At 42.4% G+C, this 20868-nt stretch overlaps 1 protein-coding gene across 3 annotated transcripts; it reads right to left on the reverse strand.

The window, feature by feature from the left end:
• Window positions 1–69: 69 nt before the first annotated feature.
• On the reverse strand, window positions 70–11123 carry LOC121738181 (zinc finger protein 250-like). Of its 3 annotated transcripts, none has more exons than XM_042130073.1 (10): window positions 10995–11123; window positions 9665–9784; window positions 8731–8845; window positions 7506–7664; window positions 5885–6100; window positions 4829–4898; window positions 3844–3996; window positions 3119–3300; window positions 2235–2423; window positions 70–2054 (listed from the first exon to the last, which is right to left on the reverse strand). In XM_042130073.1, the coding sequence occupies exons 1-10, from the start codon at window positions 11100–11102 to the stop codon at window positions 940–942; spliced, it is 2427 nt and encodes an 808-aa protein (XP_041986007.1). In that variant the 5' UTR covers window positions 11103–11123; the 3' UTR covers window positions 70–939. The 3 variants fall into 3 exon arrangements, with proteins under 3 accessions (XP_041986007.1, XP_041986006.1, XP_041986008.1); XM_042130072.1 differs by having other exon boundaries at window positions 8716–8845; XM_042130074.1 differs by lacking the exon at window positions 7506–7664 and having other exon boundaries at window positions 8716–8845.
• Window positions 11124–20868: the final 9745 nt, after the last annotated feature.

Consider the following 20868-nt stretch of genomic DNA (forward strand, 5'->3'; position numbering starts at 1 on the left):
ACATATTTAGAACACATCCATGACCCAGAAACTTCGAAAACTTTTTGTTCCGTCGGCGGGATTTGAACCGGCAACCCCCGGCTTGAGCTACCACTGAGCCACAGAGGTCGTCATAAGCATGACGACCTCTGTCTGAACAACAATTCGGCTTCACGCATCAATAAGGATACAAGGACCCGAAATCTCGTATGCAACTACTTTCAATTAACTTTTTAAGCTATTGTATAACTTTTGCGGGCTTGGAGCGCGACGACCGAATCAAGAAATTCCGTAACGAAAAACACATAACATTCGTCCAAAGTGGTTTTAGTTCGGCAGACTTAGGCTCGGTGCGACCTTGCCAGACTTCGGTACGGTGTTTGTTATCGTGCGACTAGACTAGAATCATAATTGCATAAGCCGATAAAAAATGCTACGCAGCTTTACCGCGGCAGTCCCCGAGTGCCACAAGTATTTTAATGTAATATACATACATCTCTATAATATACACAAATCTATTTGGCCTGACAGTCGATCATGCTATCTCGCTCGGTCTGAAGATCTTTCTTTACCCCACACACTAATTTCGAGACCAGTGGTGTCCTCTAAATTTTATGTCGCAGGATTGGTTCTTCCTTGAACTATAATATGTAAAGGCATGGGCGTAGCCAGCTGGATGCTATATGGGGCGGGAGCGAACTGGGATTGAATGCCTTGAAATGCGGCGGCGGTGTTGCTATCTACCTACGCAGTGACCTTTCTTACAAGATAATCTCATCTCCTCTATTACAGCTTGAACCCACAACTCTCTCCGCTGCACGTTTAGGTATGAAACTCGTGAGCATTAGCGACCGATCGCTCTTGTAGGAGGGGCAGCTGCCCCCCCTGCCCGTACCTAGCTACGCCCATATGTACAGGGCTAAATCAAAACAAAATCGTCTGTTGGGATCAGCTGGCGTTTTAAGTAATTTCAAGCTTCATAATCTCATCAGCATGACTTTGAAGGTGACGGTTTAGTGCTTTCTGTTCTCTATACCTATTTCCACAAGTGCCACAAGAGAATGGTTTCTCAATCGGCACCAGCTCACCAATATGAGTTTTGATGTGACGATTTAATGCCTTCTGTTCTCTAAACTTATTACCACAAGTATCACAAGTGTACGGTTTATCGCCTACATGAACTAGCATGTGGGATTTTAAAGTACTTTTTGATGCGAACGTCCTAGAACACATGTCACAAATAAACGACTTTTCCGAGTTTAAATGCTTTTTCATGTGACGATTCAATGATTTCTGCTCTCTGAATTTCGTACCGCAATATGTACAAGCGAATGGTTTTTCACCTATGTGAACTAAAATGTGTGATTTCAAAGTGCTTTTCAACGAAAACTTCTTGGAACACAAGTTACAATCGAATGGTTTGTCACCTGTATGCGTATATATGTGAGCGTTCAAAGTTCCCTTTTCTGAGAATGGCTTCTGACAGATATGACAAGTATATGGTTTTTCACCGCTATGAGTCTTCATATGTTTCAACATATAATCTCTTACCGAGAATTTTTTATCACAAACCTCACAACTGAACTGTTTCTCATCCGTATGAGTACGCATGTGTGCTTTCAAAACTCTCTTCAAAAAGAATTCCTTGAAGCAAACTTCACAACTAAATTTCCTTTCGGTCGAATGAGTCTCCTTGTGATTGTCCAAGGTTCTTTTGTGCGCAAACGTCTTTTCACAGACGTCACATTTGAATACAGTTTTCTCACCGCCGTGAATTCTCATGTGTGTATCCAAGTTTTCCTTCTGATAGAAACGTTTTGAGCAAACATTGCAACTGAACGGTTTGTAGTCACCGTGGGTTAAGATGTGTTTAACTAAATTGTGCTTCTGCGAGTATTCCTTGGAGCAAATATTACAGCTGAACCGTTTGTCACTGTGTCGTTGCAGTTGACTTGTGGACGTGACCGGCTCCCAACAAATATCACTGGGCAGTGTCTTGTGACCGCTGGCTTGAGCTTCACTGATGTAGGCCTGTTCCTCACTGACATTTGTTGCTTGCTCGTTTTCTTCCACACCTAGGCAACAAAGAATTTTCGAATGAGTATGGCAACAGAAATACACAATCTGTGAAAATTTCGAAAGTCTGGGTATAGTGGTTCTTGAGATGCAGCCTGGAGACAGACGGACATCAAAGTCTCAGTAATAGGGTCCTGTTTTACCCTTTAGATACGGAACCATAAAAAAACAATAATTACCTAAATCTTCAACCTCTAGTTTTATTTCCACATGTTCTATGGCTTGTTGTATTGGGGTGTTATCGGACTTAGGCCTAGCATTGTCCTGGTTACTTCCGCCATCATTTGGTAATAAGGGACCTTCAAATTCTATATGACAAGTATCTATAGCCAGCTTTGAATTTTCTTGAGTTTTGTCTTGTACAAAACCTGCAAAAACAAGATTTTATATTAATACGAAGGTTGCGCTTCTACCGAATCCAAACTAAGCTATGGAACGAACTGTCTCCAGCAATATACTCTGGAACGAACTGTCTCCAGCAGTATACTCTGGAACGAACTGTCTCCAGCAGTATGCCCTGGAACGAACTGTCGCCAGCAGTATACTCTGATACAAACTGTCGCCAGCAGTATACTCTGATACAAACTGTCGCCAGCAGTATACTCTGATACAAACTGTCGCCAGCAGTATACTCTGATACAAACTGTCTCCAGCTGTATACTCTGGAACGAACTGTCTCCAGCAGTATGCCCTGGAACGAACTGTCGCCAGCAGTATACTCTGATACAAACTGTCGCCAGCAGTATACTCTGAAACGAACTGTCGCCAGCAGTACACTCTGAAACGAACTGTCGCCAGCAGTATACTCTGAAACGAACTGACGCCAGCAGTATACTCTGAAACAAACTGTCGCCAGCGGTATACTCTGAAACGAACTGTCGCCAGTAGTATACTCTGAAAAGAACTGTCGCCAGCAGTATACTCTGGAACGAACTGTCGCCAGCAGTATACTCTGGAACAAACTGTCGCCAGCAGTATACTCTGGAAAGAACTATCGCCAGCAATAGTGAACAGACAGACACACTTTCGCATTTATAATATCAGTATCGATATAGATAATTACCATCTCTAGGAATTTCTGTGCTCCTCTGTAGAATAACTTCGGGAGTAATGCATTCAGTATGCTGCACATTAATAAGTTGTTGGCTGTGAATGTGATCTTCTTGTATTGTTACATGCACTATATTTTCAACAGGCCCACATTGCACGAGATTCTCTTCAATACCGCCCAATTTTTGTATTTTCCTGTGAAAAATAATGTGAAAATCGTGAAGTTGAATAATATTGAGGCAATTACAATTAGTAAATTGAATTCCACCAAAAACATTTCATGTAAAATATGTATGTAGTAGTAAATGTGGTGACACTATCGAGGTGATGCGAATATTTAGTTTCTGATCTGAAGTTAGTAACGAAACAGCCGAGCCATACATATTAAAATGTAGAATTTGTTTAAGTTAGGGTCAGTAGAGCCGTGTAGATTCAGAAGCTTGGCTCGACATGAGATCTCATATCTTTTTCACAGGGTAAACCTTATGTGGTCGTCTCGGCAACATTTTACATAAAATGTTTTTGGTGGGATTTCAGTTCTTTTTGTAAGTTGGTTCTTGTAAATACTTATTAATTAATAGGTTTTTAGTTACTGTCTACAACCCCGTGTAAACTGTTATGTCCTAATTCATAGAATTGATGAAAGTCTCATGTAAACCTCCATCCCTCTATTTTAAGGGATGCGGGGCGAATGTTATAATTACGTATTATTATCCACTTAAAATTTTTCAGCATTACCTACGTCGACGAAACTCCTTTTGGCGTTCAGCATTTGATTTTGGTTCTTTTTTCTTAATTTTCTTTTCCTTTTTCTTCAAATCTTTCCAACGATGATAATATGCTCTTTGACGTTCACGATTTCTTCTTCTTTTTAACTCTAGTTCTTCTTCTCTATAAGACGAAAGCTAGGTATAAATAATTAGGTATAAATGTAAAATAATTATTAGGTATAAGAGAATTTACAATCTGCAATTCGATTGAACGACTAGCATGTTTATTGAATGTAACGGAAAACTCATTACGACGTTGACTGTAAAATTTAACGCCTTGACTAGTTAAGTAAATGAGATCTCATAATTTTTTTAAGTAACTGTTGAAGGCGTGATAATATTATTTTACAATCATATTACTTTATTACACTATTTGTGTTCATCAAAATTGTTCTTTTATGAAAATTTCTTGGAGCAAATATGGTCTCAGTAAGCATTTGTGTCCTAACCCACAAAAAAAATTGTTGCATTTTGAATGCAGTCTTGTTCTAAATGATCTAAAGACCATAAACGCATTCATAAATCAGTACGTAATTTTTGTAGGTTAGTACCTTAGAAAATTGATTCCTAGGCAGTTGACGGACCTACGTCATGTGGTCGGCTTATGTCAATTCAATGTTAGCTGTGATCTGTCCGATGAGTTTGACTTAACGCGACCAAATTACTTAGGTCCGCCATCTGCCTAGGAATCAAATTCTCTGATAGTACATAAATTTATGTATATAGTTATGCTTTACAGTTTACAGCGTCAATATTACAGCTGAACAGTTTGTCACCGGTGTGGGTCCTACTGCGTAGCATTTGACTTGTGCATGTTCTTTTTTTTTATATGAGATAAGGGGGCAAACGACTCAACTGATGGAAAGCAATGGAATGCAATGGAAAGCAATGGATGGAAAACCGAAGCATGGCTCTCCCACGTATATGTGAACGACTTCCAACAAAAGTCCCACCTGGACAGTGTCTTGCGACCGCTGGCCTGTGCTTCACTGACGTTTTGGTGCTGCTCGATTACTCCCATACCTGTAAATAAAGCATTTTCGAATAAGTCATATTTTAAAGCTATTGTATAGCTTTTATCGTGGGCTTTGAGCGCGGTAACCGAGTAGAGAAATGCTGCCCCCCCCCTCCCCCCCCTCGGTACGCCCATGGGTAAGTATTACATTTTCATTTCATTCTGGATCTTTGTCAATCATGTGACGTTTCAAGTTTGCCAGGCGTAGATCTTGTATAGAACTATGGATGAGTACTGCTAAGTACACATCCATAGTTCTATACAAGAGCAATAACGTCGAAAACCCGCGGCTCGGGATTTCGTCCACACATTCAGCATTGCTCGATAGTTTTACTCTAAATCGATATATTTAATTCCATCGAGCTGGCTCGATGCGAGCCTTCGAGCTGTCAGTTTTGCGGTCCACACAGTAATTATTACTCGATTTGAAGTAAAACTATCGAGCAAAACCGCATATGAGTACTTAGCATAAAATATGTGTCAATTTAATGTGACCAAAGTACGTCGGTCTTCCATTTGCCTATGAATCAACTTCTCTGATAGTCCTTTTTCACCGATTTTCCATAAAAGTGTCTAAACACACTAGGCCGAAGTTACGCGGCGTAAATTCCGCATGATTACGCCCGCAATGTCAAACGCATATAAAATACGGGCGGAACGCGACGGAATTAGTGTGTCATCGGTAATTTAAAATACATTGCAGGCGTTATCATGAGGAATTTACGCCGCGTAACTTCGGCCTAGTGTGTTTAGACACTAAATGGAATGCCTTCTATCACTTAGTGAAAATAATTTTATTTTTTTGTTAGTTATATTTGTATGTTGTAGGACTGACTAGACTAATAATTAAATCCTTTTAGATAATTATTTTTATTTAATCATAATATTATTCGTATGTTTAACCTCTATGGTCTATACAGAAATACTGAACCATGTATATTATTACTGTTGTAAACTGTAAATAAATAACTATTATTAAAAAAAAAACAATTACCTAAATCTTCAATCTCTTGTTTTATTTCCACATGTTCTATGGCTTGTTTTGCACATGGTGTTATATCTGACTCGTGCCTAGCATTGTTCTGCTTACCATCATCAACCAATGTTCTGCTTACTTTACTTTTTACCAATAGAGGATCTTCAAATTCTATATGAAAAGTATCTGTAGCCGCATAGTTTTTGTATTCTTGAGTTTCATCATGTTCAATACCTGCAAAAATGAGATTTTATAATCTTATATATAAAATTCTCGTGTCACAATGTTAGGCCGCGTACTCCTCCGAAACGGCTTTACTGATTTTAACCAAATTTTATATGCATATTCAGTGGGTCTGAGAATCGGCTACTGGGTACTTTTTATATTGATAAGTGCATTTGTTGAATAAATAATAGTAAATTATTACAACTCGAGACTGACGAATTGTTTATGTGACGGGAATCGGGATAGCGATGGACGTTGCCATGGTGACATACTTATTTAGACATACTTCAATAAAATAATTCGGGCGTAATACTTTATATGGCAAAGAAACGTTTGCCGGGACAGCTAGTAATCAATAGATAAAGGTTAGGCTTCTACCGAATCCAAGCTAAGCTGCTATGCGAGGAATGTTTTGAACCAATAGAAACGTTGCGTTAAGATAAGGTTAGCTAACGAACTGTCACCAGCAGTATACTCTGAAACGAACTGTCGCCAGCAGTATACTCTAAAACAAACTGTCTCCAGCAGTATACTCTGAAACGAACTGTCGCCAGCAGTATACTCTAAAGCAAACTGTCTCCAGCAGTATACTCTGAAACGAACTGTCGCCAGCAGTATACTCTAAAGCAAACTGTCGCCAGCAGTATACTCTGAAACAAACTGTCGCCAGCAGTATACTCTGAAACAAACTGTCGCCAGCAGTATACTCTGAAACGAATTGTAGCCAGCAGTATACTCTGAAACGAACTGTCGCCAGCAGTATACTCTAAAACAAACTGTCTCCAGCAGTATACTCTGAAACGAACTGTCGCCAGCAGTATACTCTAAAGCAAACTGTAGCCAGCAGTATACTCTGAAACAAACTGTCTCCAGCAGTATACTCTGAAACGAACTGTCGCCAGCAGTATACTCTAAAGCAAACTGTAGCCAGCAGTATACTCTGAAACAAACTGTCGCCAGCAGTATACTCTAAAACAAACTGTCGCCAGCAGTATACTCTGAAACGAACTGTAGCCAGCAGTATACTCTGAAACGAATTGTTGACACCATTTTTGGCATATTTTTGCTCTTGCGAGTGGAACTCGGGTTCTGTACTGTTATAGTAACGGTACAGAACCCGAGTTCAACTCGCACTTGGTAAATTTTTATTTATATTTCAATCAATAATTATATTATTTGTATGTCTAAACTCTAACTTATAAAAAGAAACATTGAACTATGTATATTATTGTGAAATCTATTGTAACTTACTTTCTGTAAATAAAATGAATTTTCAATTGTGTTAGTAACGCTAAAACTCGAAAACGACTGAACGGATTGGGCTGATTTTAGTCTTAAAATATTCGTAGAAGTCCAGGGAAGGTTTTAAAGTGACACGAAGTTCATTAGGACAGCTACTACTATAAAAAATTACCTAAATCTTCAATCTCTTGTTTTATTTTCACATGTCCTATGCCTTGTAGTTTTGCACACGGAGTGGTATCATTTGGTAATATGGGACCTTCAAATTCTATATGACAAGTATCTGTAGACACATACTTGGCGTTCTCTTGAGTTTTATCTTCTTCTAAACCTGCAAAAATGAGATTTTAAATTAATCAATAGAGTCTGCGTTGCAAGGAATGTTTTACAATAGAAACATTGTGTTTCGTGCAAGATTAAGCTAGCTAGTTTATTGGTTCTCAATACGGCAGACGTCATGAGAGCCATGCTTCGGCACGAATGTGCCAGCTCGACCGGAGAAATATCACGTTCTCACAGAAAACCGGCGTAAAACAGCGCTTGCGCTGTGTTTCGCCGAGTGAGTGAGTTTACCGGAGGCCCAATCCCCTACCCTATTCCCTTCCCTACCCTCCCCTATTCCCTTACCTTCCCTACCCTCCCCTATTACCCTATTCCCTCTTAATAGGCCGGCAACGCACCTGCAGCTCTTCTGATGCTGCGAGTGTCCATGGGCGACGGAAGTTGCTTTCCATCAGGTGACCTGTTTGCTCCCTTTATTTCATAAAAAAAATACACGGACAGCTCAAGCTCTTGATCTTGAGCAGTCGGAGCAGTCGCTCTGCGGTCGAACAACAAAGGTAAACTACGGTCGACTGCACGATGCGGTCGTATTGCAGTTGTGAATGACTTCAACGCGACCACTCCAGAGCAGTCCCAACTACCACTTGCGGTCCACATATGGCCAATCTTAAGGCGTTTGCTGCGTTGAGCGTGTGCCCGGCGAGAGCGCCCGCGCCATACGGACTGACCCGCCTCAACGCAGCGCTGCTCTATAGTTATGTCCACACTGTGCACTTTCATCTTCAATTTTCGTCATTAACTTTCACATTGGCGTATTCAATAATTGAATGCGTCAAGGAACGCAACGCCAATATTGTCATTTTTGAAGTTTTGGATACGGTCAGAGGGCATGCCTCACGTTCGCTGTTGACTGCGCTATAACGCATGCCCTTGACGAACAGAAAAAGGCACAGTGTGGACAAAGCTTATGGGATGACATGAAACAAGCACGCCTCGCGGCGAGCGCACGCTTAACGCAGCGAACGCCCTTAGTATGCATTTTGTGTAATAATTTCTTCGACTCCCTTACTCTCCAGTATTCTTTATTAGTGTCCAATCACCTTTGTGCTCCTTATCTGCCCTTAACCCTTTTTTGTCTGGCTCCGGTTTGATCAAACTTGGCTCATTAATCAATGTTTCCTTGTGAATTGACAATTCCACCAAAGATTTGAATGGACCACTTATCTTGATCTGAAAGTACAGAATATTAATTTTATTATCCAATATTAATATTGCATACAAATTATATTGTTGCCCACAACTTTGTTGCGCGGAAGTCCTATTATCCTCCCACCGCGACACGAACGCGATATAAACGCGATATAAACGCGATACAGACGCGATACAAGCGCGCGCTTACAGCAAGTCCGAGTTGCGTTCGAAAAACGTGCGTTTGTATCGATACAAACGCAAGTTGAACGCTCAGCAAACGCAAGGAAGCCGACACGTTTTAACCTTTACACACGATCCTTATTTTTGTATCGATACAAACGCACGTTTTTCGAACGCAACTAGGACTTGTTGTAAGCGCGCGCTTGTGTCGCGTATGTATCGCATTTATATCGCGTTCGTGTTGCGGTGGGAGACACGGCGCGGGCGCCCTTCCTCCACCCGTAGTTCCCCGCTGAGTCGCAGTGTATTTGTATCGATGTAACAAGCGCGTGCTCAAAGCACATTACAATAGCGTTCAACTTGCGTCTTTATCGATACAAACGCGCGTTAAAAGCGCGCTCCATTAGCGTTCATCTTGCGTTTGTATCGATACAAACGCGCGTTAAAAGCGCGCTTCATAAGCGTTCATCTTGTGTTTGTATCGATACAAACGCGCGCTTCATTTGCGCCAAAAGACGATGAAAAAGCGCAGATGACACGCGCATCAGAAACGCCCGTCGACAGCACGCAAAAAAACGTTATGTGGTAGGGCCCTTAAGCCTCCATTTAGGAAAAAAAATGGCAATTTTAGTTTTCGTGTTCATCAACCCACATCTTCAATTGTATCTAATAAAGTACCTTTTCTTCCCAAGCACCATCAGCAAGACCTTTTGTCTTCACAGCCAACTGCTGCAGCCGAAGACACTGCAGCAGCCTCGTGCGACAGATGTAGCACATCCAACATTCACCGTCTCGGACCTATTAATAAAGACAAAAATAAAAATATGTATTACTAGATGACGCCCGCAACTCCGTTGCGCCAAAATTTATTTATCGCGCGGGAACCGTACATTTTTCCGGGATAAAAACTATCCTATGTCCTTTCTCGGGACTCAAAGTATCTCCATGCCAAATTTCAGCAAAATCGGTTCAGCGGTTCGAGCGTGACGAGGTAACAGACAGACAGACAGACACACTTTTGCATATACAAATAATATTAGTATGGACTATAGAAGTATGGATAGTTGGGGAGGGGAAGAGGGGATTTCGGGAGTAGCTCAAGCGTGTCAAATTAAGCTTGCATAGGCTTCCGACATGTGTCTAGTTATCATGGTATAGAAATCAGATTTCTCACGTGGTGGGTAAAAAAAATTTTTTTTCAAATATTGAAATGTCGTCGGATCTGTCAGATTATGATAGGGGATGTTTAGTATACCCCAAAGAAGCTTCCATATAAAGCACTGACGATTCAAAGGTTAGGTAAGCCTGCATTTTAAAATATAAAAAAATAAAGCTTCATATTTTCTTAACTAATTTTATTTTGCTGTAAACTAAATGATATTTTAGTCCTTGTTTGTCTAAAATATATTTATAATTTACCTAAATAAGCAATTTTATGAATATATTTTCTTTTTCAAAACTTTAAAATGGCTGCAGTTTCTGAACCCACCACTAGAATAAAATACGCTCTTATTTTTTTTTTTATCAGCTTTACCTAATGTACAGTCATGGAGACTTAGTAGTCTCCATGATGCTCGAGTGATTACAAAAATAGCACCCTCCCCTCCTCTACTATAGTATGGATTCAGCAAAATTGACAAAATCTGGTTCTTCTGTTTTAACCCATCAAGCCCCATAAACTTTCAAAGAATCCACGCTCGAAGGATTAAAGGCAAATTAACACAATAACATTCAAATTAAATACGATACGATACGATACGCGCGTCTTCCAGGGAATTCTGGAGAAGACGAACGTACAATTTTTTGGCTCGTATTTTGTGTAAGTACATAAAGTTCATTGTGTTGTGTACAGTTTCGTTGCAAAAAGTCGCTTCCAGCCTTGAGCCTTAGAAAATCTACCGGTTCTCCCTACGGAGAAATATGGACGTAGGGTACGGTACCTAGGGACTGGGCCGGGGGGTTTTATACATACAACCAATGATGAGAAACTCAAAGCATACAACCTTACCTTTGTGTCTGCGAGCTTCTCATAAATGTATTGAAGATCAGTCTTATAAACATTGAATGGTCTTTTATTTACAGATAAACATAAATAGCAACAAGTTAACTTTAACATTTTGTTAAAAAAGTAAGTACATTTTAGAAATAAACATAAAATTCATATAAAATTGAAAATTAAACTGTCAATTGTCAAATTTCGTCTGTCCATGGTCTGTCCTCGATAACAGTACTTCACCTCCTTCTTCTTAAAAGATTTAACTACTAAAATTGCCAAATCGTTTGTCCGGACGTGAATCGGGATCAATCATCGGCCAAGTGCGACTTGGTCCAAGTCACTTGGACCCATACATACATTTTTAGCGCTTTATAACATATTTATTTTATATTGTTAAACGGCATATCTATAGCTGGTTTCAAGAGCGAATCAAGAAATTTCATAACGAAAAACACCTAATATTAGTCTAACGTCGGTCGGAAGACTTCGGCTCGGTGTGGCTCGCCGGGGTGTGGTCATATGTTATTTGACGGTCGTCGGTGCGACGTTGGCACTTGGCAGACTTCGGCAAGTGCCGATATTTATGTGCGTGCGATTAGACGTATTTTTAAAGAGCACTGGGCCTGTAGACAAGTGGCAAAGCGCTAACGCTAACGCTAACGCTAGCGCTACAAAATGTATGCGATTTGACATAAGTCATCGCTTCGCTAGCGAATACTAATGTCAAATCCATACATTTTGTAGCGTCAACGTTAGCGCTAGCGTTAGCGTTTTGCCACTTGTCTACGGGGGCTGATCAATTTTAGTTGAGAAATGCAAGGTTTTTTTACAGAACTGCACATTTTTTTGATAATTGCAAATGTTTTTTTCACAGAACTACAATATAATATCTATGGACGTTTCACACCACGTCAGTCTGGCCCCGTGGTAAGTACCTGAAGGACTTGTGTTACAGGTACCAGACAACGGAAATATATATTACTAGCTGTTGCCCGCGACTTCGTCCGCATTAGCATAGTAGATCACATCCCAAGTATTATTTATTGTACAAAAATATTCAATGATATACAGAATTGACTTTCCTACGATTTTATTATATATAGATGTTCCGCGCGACTTCGCTTGCGTAATTTAGGAATTTCACGCAACCGTACATTTTGCAGCAAAAAATAACCTATGTCCCTTCACGTGGTCTATTCTTGTCTATGTTTCCCAAATAACATAAAATTTGCTCCAGTAGTTCATATCCCCCGTTTTTTCCACATTTTCATCTATTTCTTCGCTCCTATTAGTTTTAGCGTGATAAAATGTAACCTATAGCCTACCTCGATGAATGGGCTATCTAACATTGAAAGAATTTTTCAAATCGGATAAGCAGTTCCTGAGATTAGCGCGTTCAAATAGGCCCTTTCATATAATTTCCCCCGTTTTTTCCACATTTTCCTCTATTTCTTCCTTCCTATTAGTCTTAGCGTTATAAAATATAGCTTATAATCTTCCTCAATTAATGGGCTATCTAACACTGAAAGAATTTTTCAAATCGGACTAGTAGTTCCTGAGATTAGCGCGTTTAAATAAGCCCTTTCAAATAATTTCCCCCCGTTTTTTCCACATTTTCCTCTATTTCTTCGCTCCTATTATACTTAGCGTGATAAAATATAGCCTATAACCTTCCTCGATAAATGGGCTATCCAACAGTAAAATAATTTTTCAAATCGGACCAGTAGTTCCTGAGATTAGCGCGTTTAAACAAACAAACAAACAAACTCTTCCCAATTATAATATTAATATAGTATAGATATTCAATACCTTAAACTATACATATATTTAAAATTTTTATTATAATATCATACACATATTTAATACACATCCATGACCCAGGAACTTTTAAATTTTTTTTTGTTCCGTCAGCGGGATTCGAACCCGCGACCCCCGGCTTGAGCTACCAACGCGCTCAACACTGAGCCACAGAGGTCGTCAAACTGAACAGTTTATGTAAAGTATTACATTTTTTTTTTATTAAACAAGGGGGCAAACGAGCAAACGGGTCACCTGATGGTAAGCAACTGCCGTCGCCTATGGACACTCGCAACATCAGAAGAGCTGCAGATGCGTTGCCGGCCTTTTAAGAGGGAATACGCTCTTTTCTTGAAGATTTGCAGGTCGTATAGGTCCGGAAATACTGCTGGTGACAGTTTTTTGATAAGACCTAATCAGTTGTTTTCCCAAAACTGCACAGTTTTTTGAAGAGAACTGATCAGTTTTATAGGGAATTGCACAGTTTTTTTCACAGAACTGCACAGTTTTTTGAACAGGACTGCACAGTTCTTTCCACAGAGCTGGTCATTTTGTGCAGTGAACTGCACAGTCATTGTCACAAACTGCACAGTTCTATGTAGAGCACTTAAAGGTTTTTGCAGAAAACTGCACAGTGTTTTTCACAAAACTGCACAGTCTTTTTAAAAGAACTGAACAGTTTTCGTAAAGAACTGCATAGTATTTTGTACAGAACTGCACAGTTTTTTTTAACTGTATAGTTTTTTGAAGAGCACTGATCAATTTTTGTGGAGAACTGCACAGTTTTCGTAAAGAACTGCACAGTTTTTTTTTAACAAAACTGGACAGTTTTTGAAGTGAATGAATAATTTTTCATAATAACTGCAGTTTTTTCATAGAACTGTACAGTTTTTCACACTCTGCACAGTTTTTTTTTACAGAACTGATAAGCTTTTTTACAGAATTGCACAGTTTTTGGAGTGAACTCATCAGATTTTGTTGTAAACTGCACAGTTTTTTCACACAATTGCACAGATTTTTATAAACAGAACTGTACAGTTTTCATCACAGAACTGCACACTTGTTTGAAGAAAACTGATCAGTTTTCGTAGAGAGCCGCACAGTTGCTTTCACAGAACCACTGATATCCATTATACAAGTACGCGTAGTTGTGTAATGGAGATCAGTGCACAGAACTGATCAGTTTTCGTTAAAATCTGCACAGTATTTTTCACAGAACTGTACAGTTTTCTTCACAAAACTGCACAGTTTTTTCCCAGAACTGTACAGTATTCTTTACAGGATACAGTTTTTTTTCATAGAACTGTACAGTTTTTTATAGACCTGTAAGAAGAAAATCAGTTTTTTACAGATCTGCACAGTTTTTTTCACAGAAATCCATTCACTTTACGTCCTTATACTTAGGGCATAAACTGCGTTAAGCGGGCACCCGCGCGGTTTCATACTGTTACGGTACATGGTATACGGACACGTGGTGCGCAAGTACATACTCGAACCTTCTAGGAAGGTCCAATGTTTGTTTACGTGTTTACCCTTTATTTGTTAGCGTGTTTGAATTTAGACCTTATGACTGAGTCCATAAGGTCTAAATTAAATTCAACTTACTGCACTTATCGCAAGGACGGCAGTTTTATTGTGGTACATGCCCGAGCCGCCTAGAAATTTCCCACGGTTGTTTACTTGTTTACGTGAATCGGGAAATTTCTGGAATTCGTCTCGCCATATAAAAAGAGCCGCAGGCAGGTCCGGCAAGTCAGTTTCGTTTCGAGCTTTCATCAAGGCGATTTCGGAGTGATCAATAGTGAGTGAACCAGTGAAACCTGCGACTTGGCTACGACCTAGGACAGTGATAGTGCTTAGTGATTGGACCAGTGATTTGTGTTTGGACTTAGTGCTAAGTGTTGTGACCTAGTGCTTAGTGCAGTGTTAATAAAGTCTTCAAGAGAGTCACCAGGTCTTTCTCTCCAAATCCTCGAACCCTAGCACGTAACAACTGGTGTCAGAAGTGCGATTTGGAGATGCCATTGACTCCGAGAGAGGACTTCAAGGGGAGTGTCAGGACAAGGGCGCAGCGAGCTGCTGCCATTGACTCCGAGAGAGGAGTTGCGGAGGCCACACCCACTGGGGACCAAGCTCCGCCCACTGAGGGACAGGCCCCACCCACTGGCCCCGCCCACATGGCTCCGCCCACTGGCCACGCCCACCAGACTCCGCCCACTTTGGCTGAAGCCACGCCCACTGGCCACGCCCCTCAGGCTCCGCCCACTTTGGGCATGGCCACGCCCACTGGCTCCGCCCACCAGGCCACGCCCACTCAGGCCACGCCCACTAGCTCCGCCCACCGAGCTCCGTCTGCTCAACCCCTGCCTACTGGCTCCAGCCACCATGCATCGCCCGTAGCTTCTGCGGCCCCTCAAGTGGCTCCCCAATTACAAAGCCTAATTGAGTTAATTCAGGCTCTGCAAGAATCACAAGACCGCAAGTTCGGCGCTTTACAAGAGTCACAAGACCGCAAGCTCGGCGCTTTACAAGAGTCACAAGAACGCAAGCTCGGTGCTGAAATCAGAGCGATTCGAGAATCACAAGAGCAACAAAAAGACCTCCAAGAAAAAGCGCTTGGAGCTATAAAGGATGTCAGTGACACGGTGGTTAAGCTTCGAAAAGATGTCGACGTAATGGACGAACGAGTTACGGGGTTAGGAGTGGATATGGAAAATGTGAAAACTGGCCTCACAGAACTACAGAAGTGGAAAGTGCGCATGGAAACCACAGGAATCGCGACGTCTAGTGGAACTTCCGTAGTGGTACAAGGACCAAGAGTTAAAGTGCCACCATACGACGGTACTACTTCTTGGAACGCTTATCGTCAGCAATTCCAGACGGTTGCTTCTGCCAACGGATGGAATGATGAACAATGCCTGACCGCTCTCACAGTTGCGCTCAGAGGGCAAGCTTTGTCGGTCCTAGAAGCGCATACAGGAAATGGGTTTAAAGACCTGATGGAGGCACTTGAATCCAGATACGGGGAGCGACACCTGGAGCACGTGTTCCGTGCCCAACTGCGTGACAGAGTCCAACGCCCAGGAGAAGGACTACAACAATGGGCGTTGGAAATAGAAAAACTGGTCAAGAAGGCACACCCAGGAGCCGATTCCAAGATGATCGACACGAACATTGTGCAAGCATTTGTCGACGGAATCAGGGACCTAGAGGTCAGAGCTGTAGTGAGGCTACGTCACCACACCTCGCTAAAAGAAGCATTGGCGCATGCTTTGGAGGTCGAGGCTGTTCGCCGTGACATACGACAGACCCATAAGGTCCACGAGGTCTCTGAGGAAGTTAAGGAGGTCAAGGCTCCCGCGAAGAGAAGTTTTGGAGCCATGTGCTACAAGTGCGGTGAGAGGGGCCATCTTCAGCTCAACTGCCCGCAAAAGGAGACCCAGATGGCAAGGATGAAAAGGCTCGAGGAACAAGTAGAGGAGCTGAAGAAGCAAGGAGCTTCATCCCCTGTCCGGGATCAGGGAAACGAATAAAAGCCAGGACTAAGGGGCGAGTACTGGCTGACGTGGAGGAAGCCCCGATAACTGTTATCTCCCAAGCATGCAGCGGGAACAGTCTTGTGATTCAGGGGACTATTAACAGGACGGATTGCAAAATGACTCTAGACACAGGAGCCTCTAGAACGATAGTGAACCCAAATCTGGTAAAAGCCGCAAGAAGACACAAGAGGAGAATTAACTGTCGGCTCCTTACTGCCTCCGGTCAGCCAATACCCGTCCTGGGAGAAATGTCAGTTACGATTAATGTAGGGGGATCCTCATACCCTCATTACGTTATCGTGGCTGAGATTATGGATGATTGCATCTTGGGTTTGGATTTCATGAAGAAGCACAACTGCAGAATTAATGTCGCCGACGGAGTGTTCAAGTGTGGCGAAGAAGAAATTTTCATCCTTGGAGGCGCCTGCGGGAAAGTTGAATGTGTAAAGAAAGTCATAATACCTGGACGTGCGGAAGCTCGGGTGCTGGTGAAACTACCGCCAGCTGGAAAGAAGAAGTCAAACAGATGCGTGTTAATCGAAGACACACCTACCAAGACATCAGCGCATAAATTGATGACGGCAAGAACCCTTGTTAGTGGAAGCAGTAACGCTGTGGTCAGAGTTTTGAATCTTGGTGATCGCGAGTTCTGCTTGAACAAAGATGATGTCATTGGAAAGTGCGAGGAAGTTGTCTGGATGAGAAAGTGTAATTCGATCACAGGCTCAGACTCAGCAAACACCAGCAACTATGGAATAGTGACTGAGCTACTCGATGACTGCAAGAGTAATCTGACTTATTCGCAGAGCATGAAAGCTAAGAAGTTTTTACAACGCCACGCGAATATCTTCTCCAGTCAGGAAGGCGACCTTGGAAGAACGTCGATGGTTCAGCACAGGATAGATACCGGAAGCGAGAACCCAATTCGTCAACGAGCAAGACGGATACCCATTGCAAAGGAAAAAGAAGTTGAAGGCCTTTTGGAGGACATGAGAAGGAATAAGATAATTGAACCGTCTGCAAGTCCGTGGTGCTCACCGGTTGTATTAGTGAAGAAGAAAGATGGCAGCACAAGATTTTGTGTGGACTACAGACGTCTCAATGATGTCACTAAGAAGGACAGCTATCCATTACCTCGAATCGACGACACTCTGGATACCTTGAGTGGCATGAAATGGTTCTCGACCCTGGACCTGAAATCTGGATACTAGCAGGTGGAAATTCATCCAAAAGACAAGGAGAAGACAACGTTCTCCAGCGGTAAAGGTCTATGGCAGTTTAACGTCATGCCCTTTGGATTGTGCAACGCACCTGCCACATTTGAGCGACTCATGGAGTGTGTACTGGCAGGCTTAGTTGGAGAGGCTTGCTTAGTCTACTTGGACGACGTCATCATTGTTGGCCGCGACTTCGAGGACCATTTGCGAAACTTAGAACGAGTTTTCGCCAAAATAGAGGGGGCCAAGTTAAAGTTGAATCCGAAAAAGTGTCGTTTATTCAGGAGTAAGGTGAACTATCTCGGCCATGTTATCTCCAGTGATGGAATTCAGACGGACCCGGAGAAACTAGAAGCAGTCCAAAATTGGCCAACCCCTAAGAACAAAACCGAAGTGCGGGCATTTCTTGGCCTATGCTCCTACTACAGGCGTTTTGTTAAGGGATTCTCAGAGATAGCCAAGCCATTACATCGGCTGACAGAAGATAAACGACAGTTTATTTGGGACGAGACTTCTGAAGATTCTTTTCAGAAACTGAAGAAACATCTCTGTGAAACACCAATCCTGGGGTATCCACAACCTGAAGGTCAGTTTATAGTCGATACGGACGCAAGCAACACGGCCATTGGAGGGGTGTTATCTCAAAAACAGGGTGAAAGAGAAGTTGTAATTGCATATTTCAGCAAATCTTTATCTAAGCCAGAGAGAAACTACTGTGTGACAAGAAGAGAACTCTTGGCTGTCGTAAAGACGCTACAACATTTCAGCAAGTATCTCATTGGCAGACAGTTTTTACTGCGAACTGATCACGCAGCCTTGAAGTGGCTACTACAATTCAAGAACCCAGAAGGTCAAGTAGCTCGATGGATTGAACAGCTCCAGGAGTATGACTTCAAGACGGAACACCGCAGCGGAAAGGCACATGGGAATGCCGACGCACTTTCGCGAAGGCCGTGTTCGGAAGACTGCAAACATTGTGTTAAGCAGGAATCTAATGAAGTAACATTAAAGTTAACGAAAACAAGTCCTTTGGGCCCATGGGAGAATGATGCTATGAGGGAGGCTCAAGAAACAGATGACGACCTTCGGCACATCATCACATGGAAGAAACGGGGTGATGAAAAACCAATCTGGAGTGAGGTTGCACCCACTGGCGCTGTCACTAAGGCGTACTGGGCGCAATGGGACAGCCTGATACTTCAAAACGGAATACTCTACCGGAAATGGGAGAAGACCAACGGCAGAGAGTTCCATCTTCAGATAGTTGTCCCAAGAACGAGAGTACCGGATGTTCTCCGTGAAATGCATGATGGCGTATCAGGAGGCCATCTAGGAGTAAAGAGGACGTTAACAAAAGTGCGAGAACGATTCTACTGGTTGCATTGTCGAGACGATGTACAGGATTGGTGCCGCAAATGCACTACTTGCGCTGCAGTGAAGGGACCACAGACCCGGAGCCGTGGGAACCTGCGGTTGTATAACGTTGGCGCACCGTGGGAACGAATTGCAGTTGACGTAGCTGGGCCATTTCCCGTGACGGAATCGGGAAACAAGTATTTTATGGTCGTCATGGATTACTTCACCAAATGGCCCGAAGTGTTCGCCATACCAAACCAAGAAGCTACAACAGTCGCTTCTAAATTAGTCGAAGAAGTGATATCTCGGTTTGGTGTGCCTCTGGAAATCCATTCTGATCAGGGCAGGAATTTCGAATCGCAGGTCTTCCAGGAAGTGTGCAGAATTTTGGGAATGCATAAAACGAGGACCACCGCGTACCATCCACAGTCTGATGGAATGGTTGAGAGATTTAACCAGACCCTTGAGAGGCATTTGGCGAAATTGGTAGATGACAAACAAAAGGACTGGGACAAGTATATACCGCTCTTCCTTCTGTCGTACCGTACCGCCGAGCATGAGAGCATAAAAGCTACCCCGGCGTATGTCAATTACGGTAGAGAACTGCGAGTACCAGTAGACCTCTTGACAGGAGGGTCACCGGAGGAACCGAAGACCGTACCAGATTATGTCTGCGATTTAAGGGAAAAGATGCGCTATATACACGCCATGGTTCGGGAAAATGGGTTACAGTCAAGTGAGAACATGAAGACCAGATACGACCGGAAATCCGGGAATACAAGCGGCTTCGAAGAAGGGTCACTGGTGTGGCTGCATAACCCAACTCGCCGAAAAGGCAAATCTCCAAAGTTGCAGACCAAGTGGGACGGCCCATATAAAGTGGTTACCCGATTGAATGATGTGACTTACAGGATTCAAAAGCAACCAAGAGGGACATTCAAAGTGGTACACATAGACCGTCTGGCGCGTTACCATGGCAGTAACAATGATGCTCGGGACGAGCATCTCTAAGAGGGGAGTAGTGTTACGGTACATGGTATACGGACACGTGGTGCGCAAGTACATACTCGAACCTTCTAGGAAGGTCCAATGTTTGTTTACGTGTTTACCCTTTATTTGTTAGCGTGTTTGAATTTAGACCTTATGACTGAGTCCATAAGGTCTAAATTAAATTCAACTTACTGCACTTATCGCAAGGACGGCAGTTTTATTGTGGTACATGCCCGAGCCGCCTAGAAATTTCCCACGGTTGTTTACTTGTTTACGTGAATCGGGAAATTTCTGGAATTCGTCTCGCCATATAAAAAGAGCCGCAGGCAGGTCCGGCAAGTCAGTTTCGTTTCGAGCTTTCATCAAGGCGATTTCGGAGTGATCAATAGTGAGTGAACCAGTGAAACCTGCGACTTGGCTACGACCTAGGACAGTGATAGTGCTTAGTGATTGGACCAGTGATTTGTGTTTGGACTTAGTGCTAAGTGTTGTGACCTAGTGCTTAGTGCAGTGTTAATAAAGTCTTCAAGAGAGTCACCAGGTCTTTCTCTCCAAATCCTCGAACCCTAGCACGTAACAATACAAAAGTGACCCGTCGCGGGAAGCCGCGCGGCAAACCGTCGCGGGCAGGCGGGCCCCGCGCCCGCGCAACGGAGCCCGTCTCCCCGCGCGACGAAGTATTCCAAGTAAATCTTACTTTTTGGTAAGATTTACTTGGAATACTTCATTATTTATCCAAAATCACTATAAGTTTCCATTTGAAATACTTACTTCAGATTATGAATCGAAATCACAATATCAGCCAGATAAATATGCGGTTTTAGTAAAGATAGCGAGGAATTCCCTCAATTACTTATGGATCCCATCATGAAGTCACCTTTTTTATGAACATAGTACCAAATTCGGGTTAAACCCGATACAATAGCGAAAAAATCTTGAAAATCGGTCCACAATCGGCGAAGTGATCGTTGATCATACAAAAAAATA

This window comes from Aricia agestis, chromosome 22, assembly GCF_905147365.1.
Source record: "Aricia agestis chromosome 22, ilAriAges1.1, whole genome shotgun sequence".
Lineage (NCBI taxonomy): Eukaryota > Metazoa > Arthropoda > Insecta > Lepidoptera > Lycaenidae > Aricia > Aricia agestis.

Bases quoted from the DNA above. Each gene is read 5' to 3' on its own strand.
- LOC121738181 (XM_042130072.1), bottom strand. From the start codon at position 11,102: ATGTTAAAGTTAACTTGTTGCTATTTATGTTTATCTGTAAATAAAAGA. The intron at 9,785-10,994 runs GTAAGGTTGTAT...CTTTATTAATAG, and splicing joins AGAAGCTCGCAGACACAAAG to GTCCGAGACGGTGAATGTTG. The intron at 3,997-4,828 runs GTGGGACTTTTG...TTCGTCTTATAG, and splicing joins GGTCGCAAGACACTGTCCAG to AGAAGAAGAACTAGAGTTAA.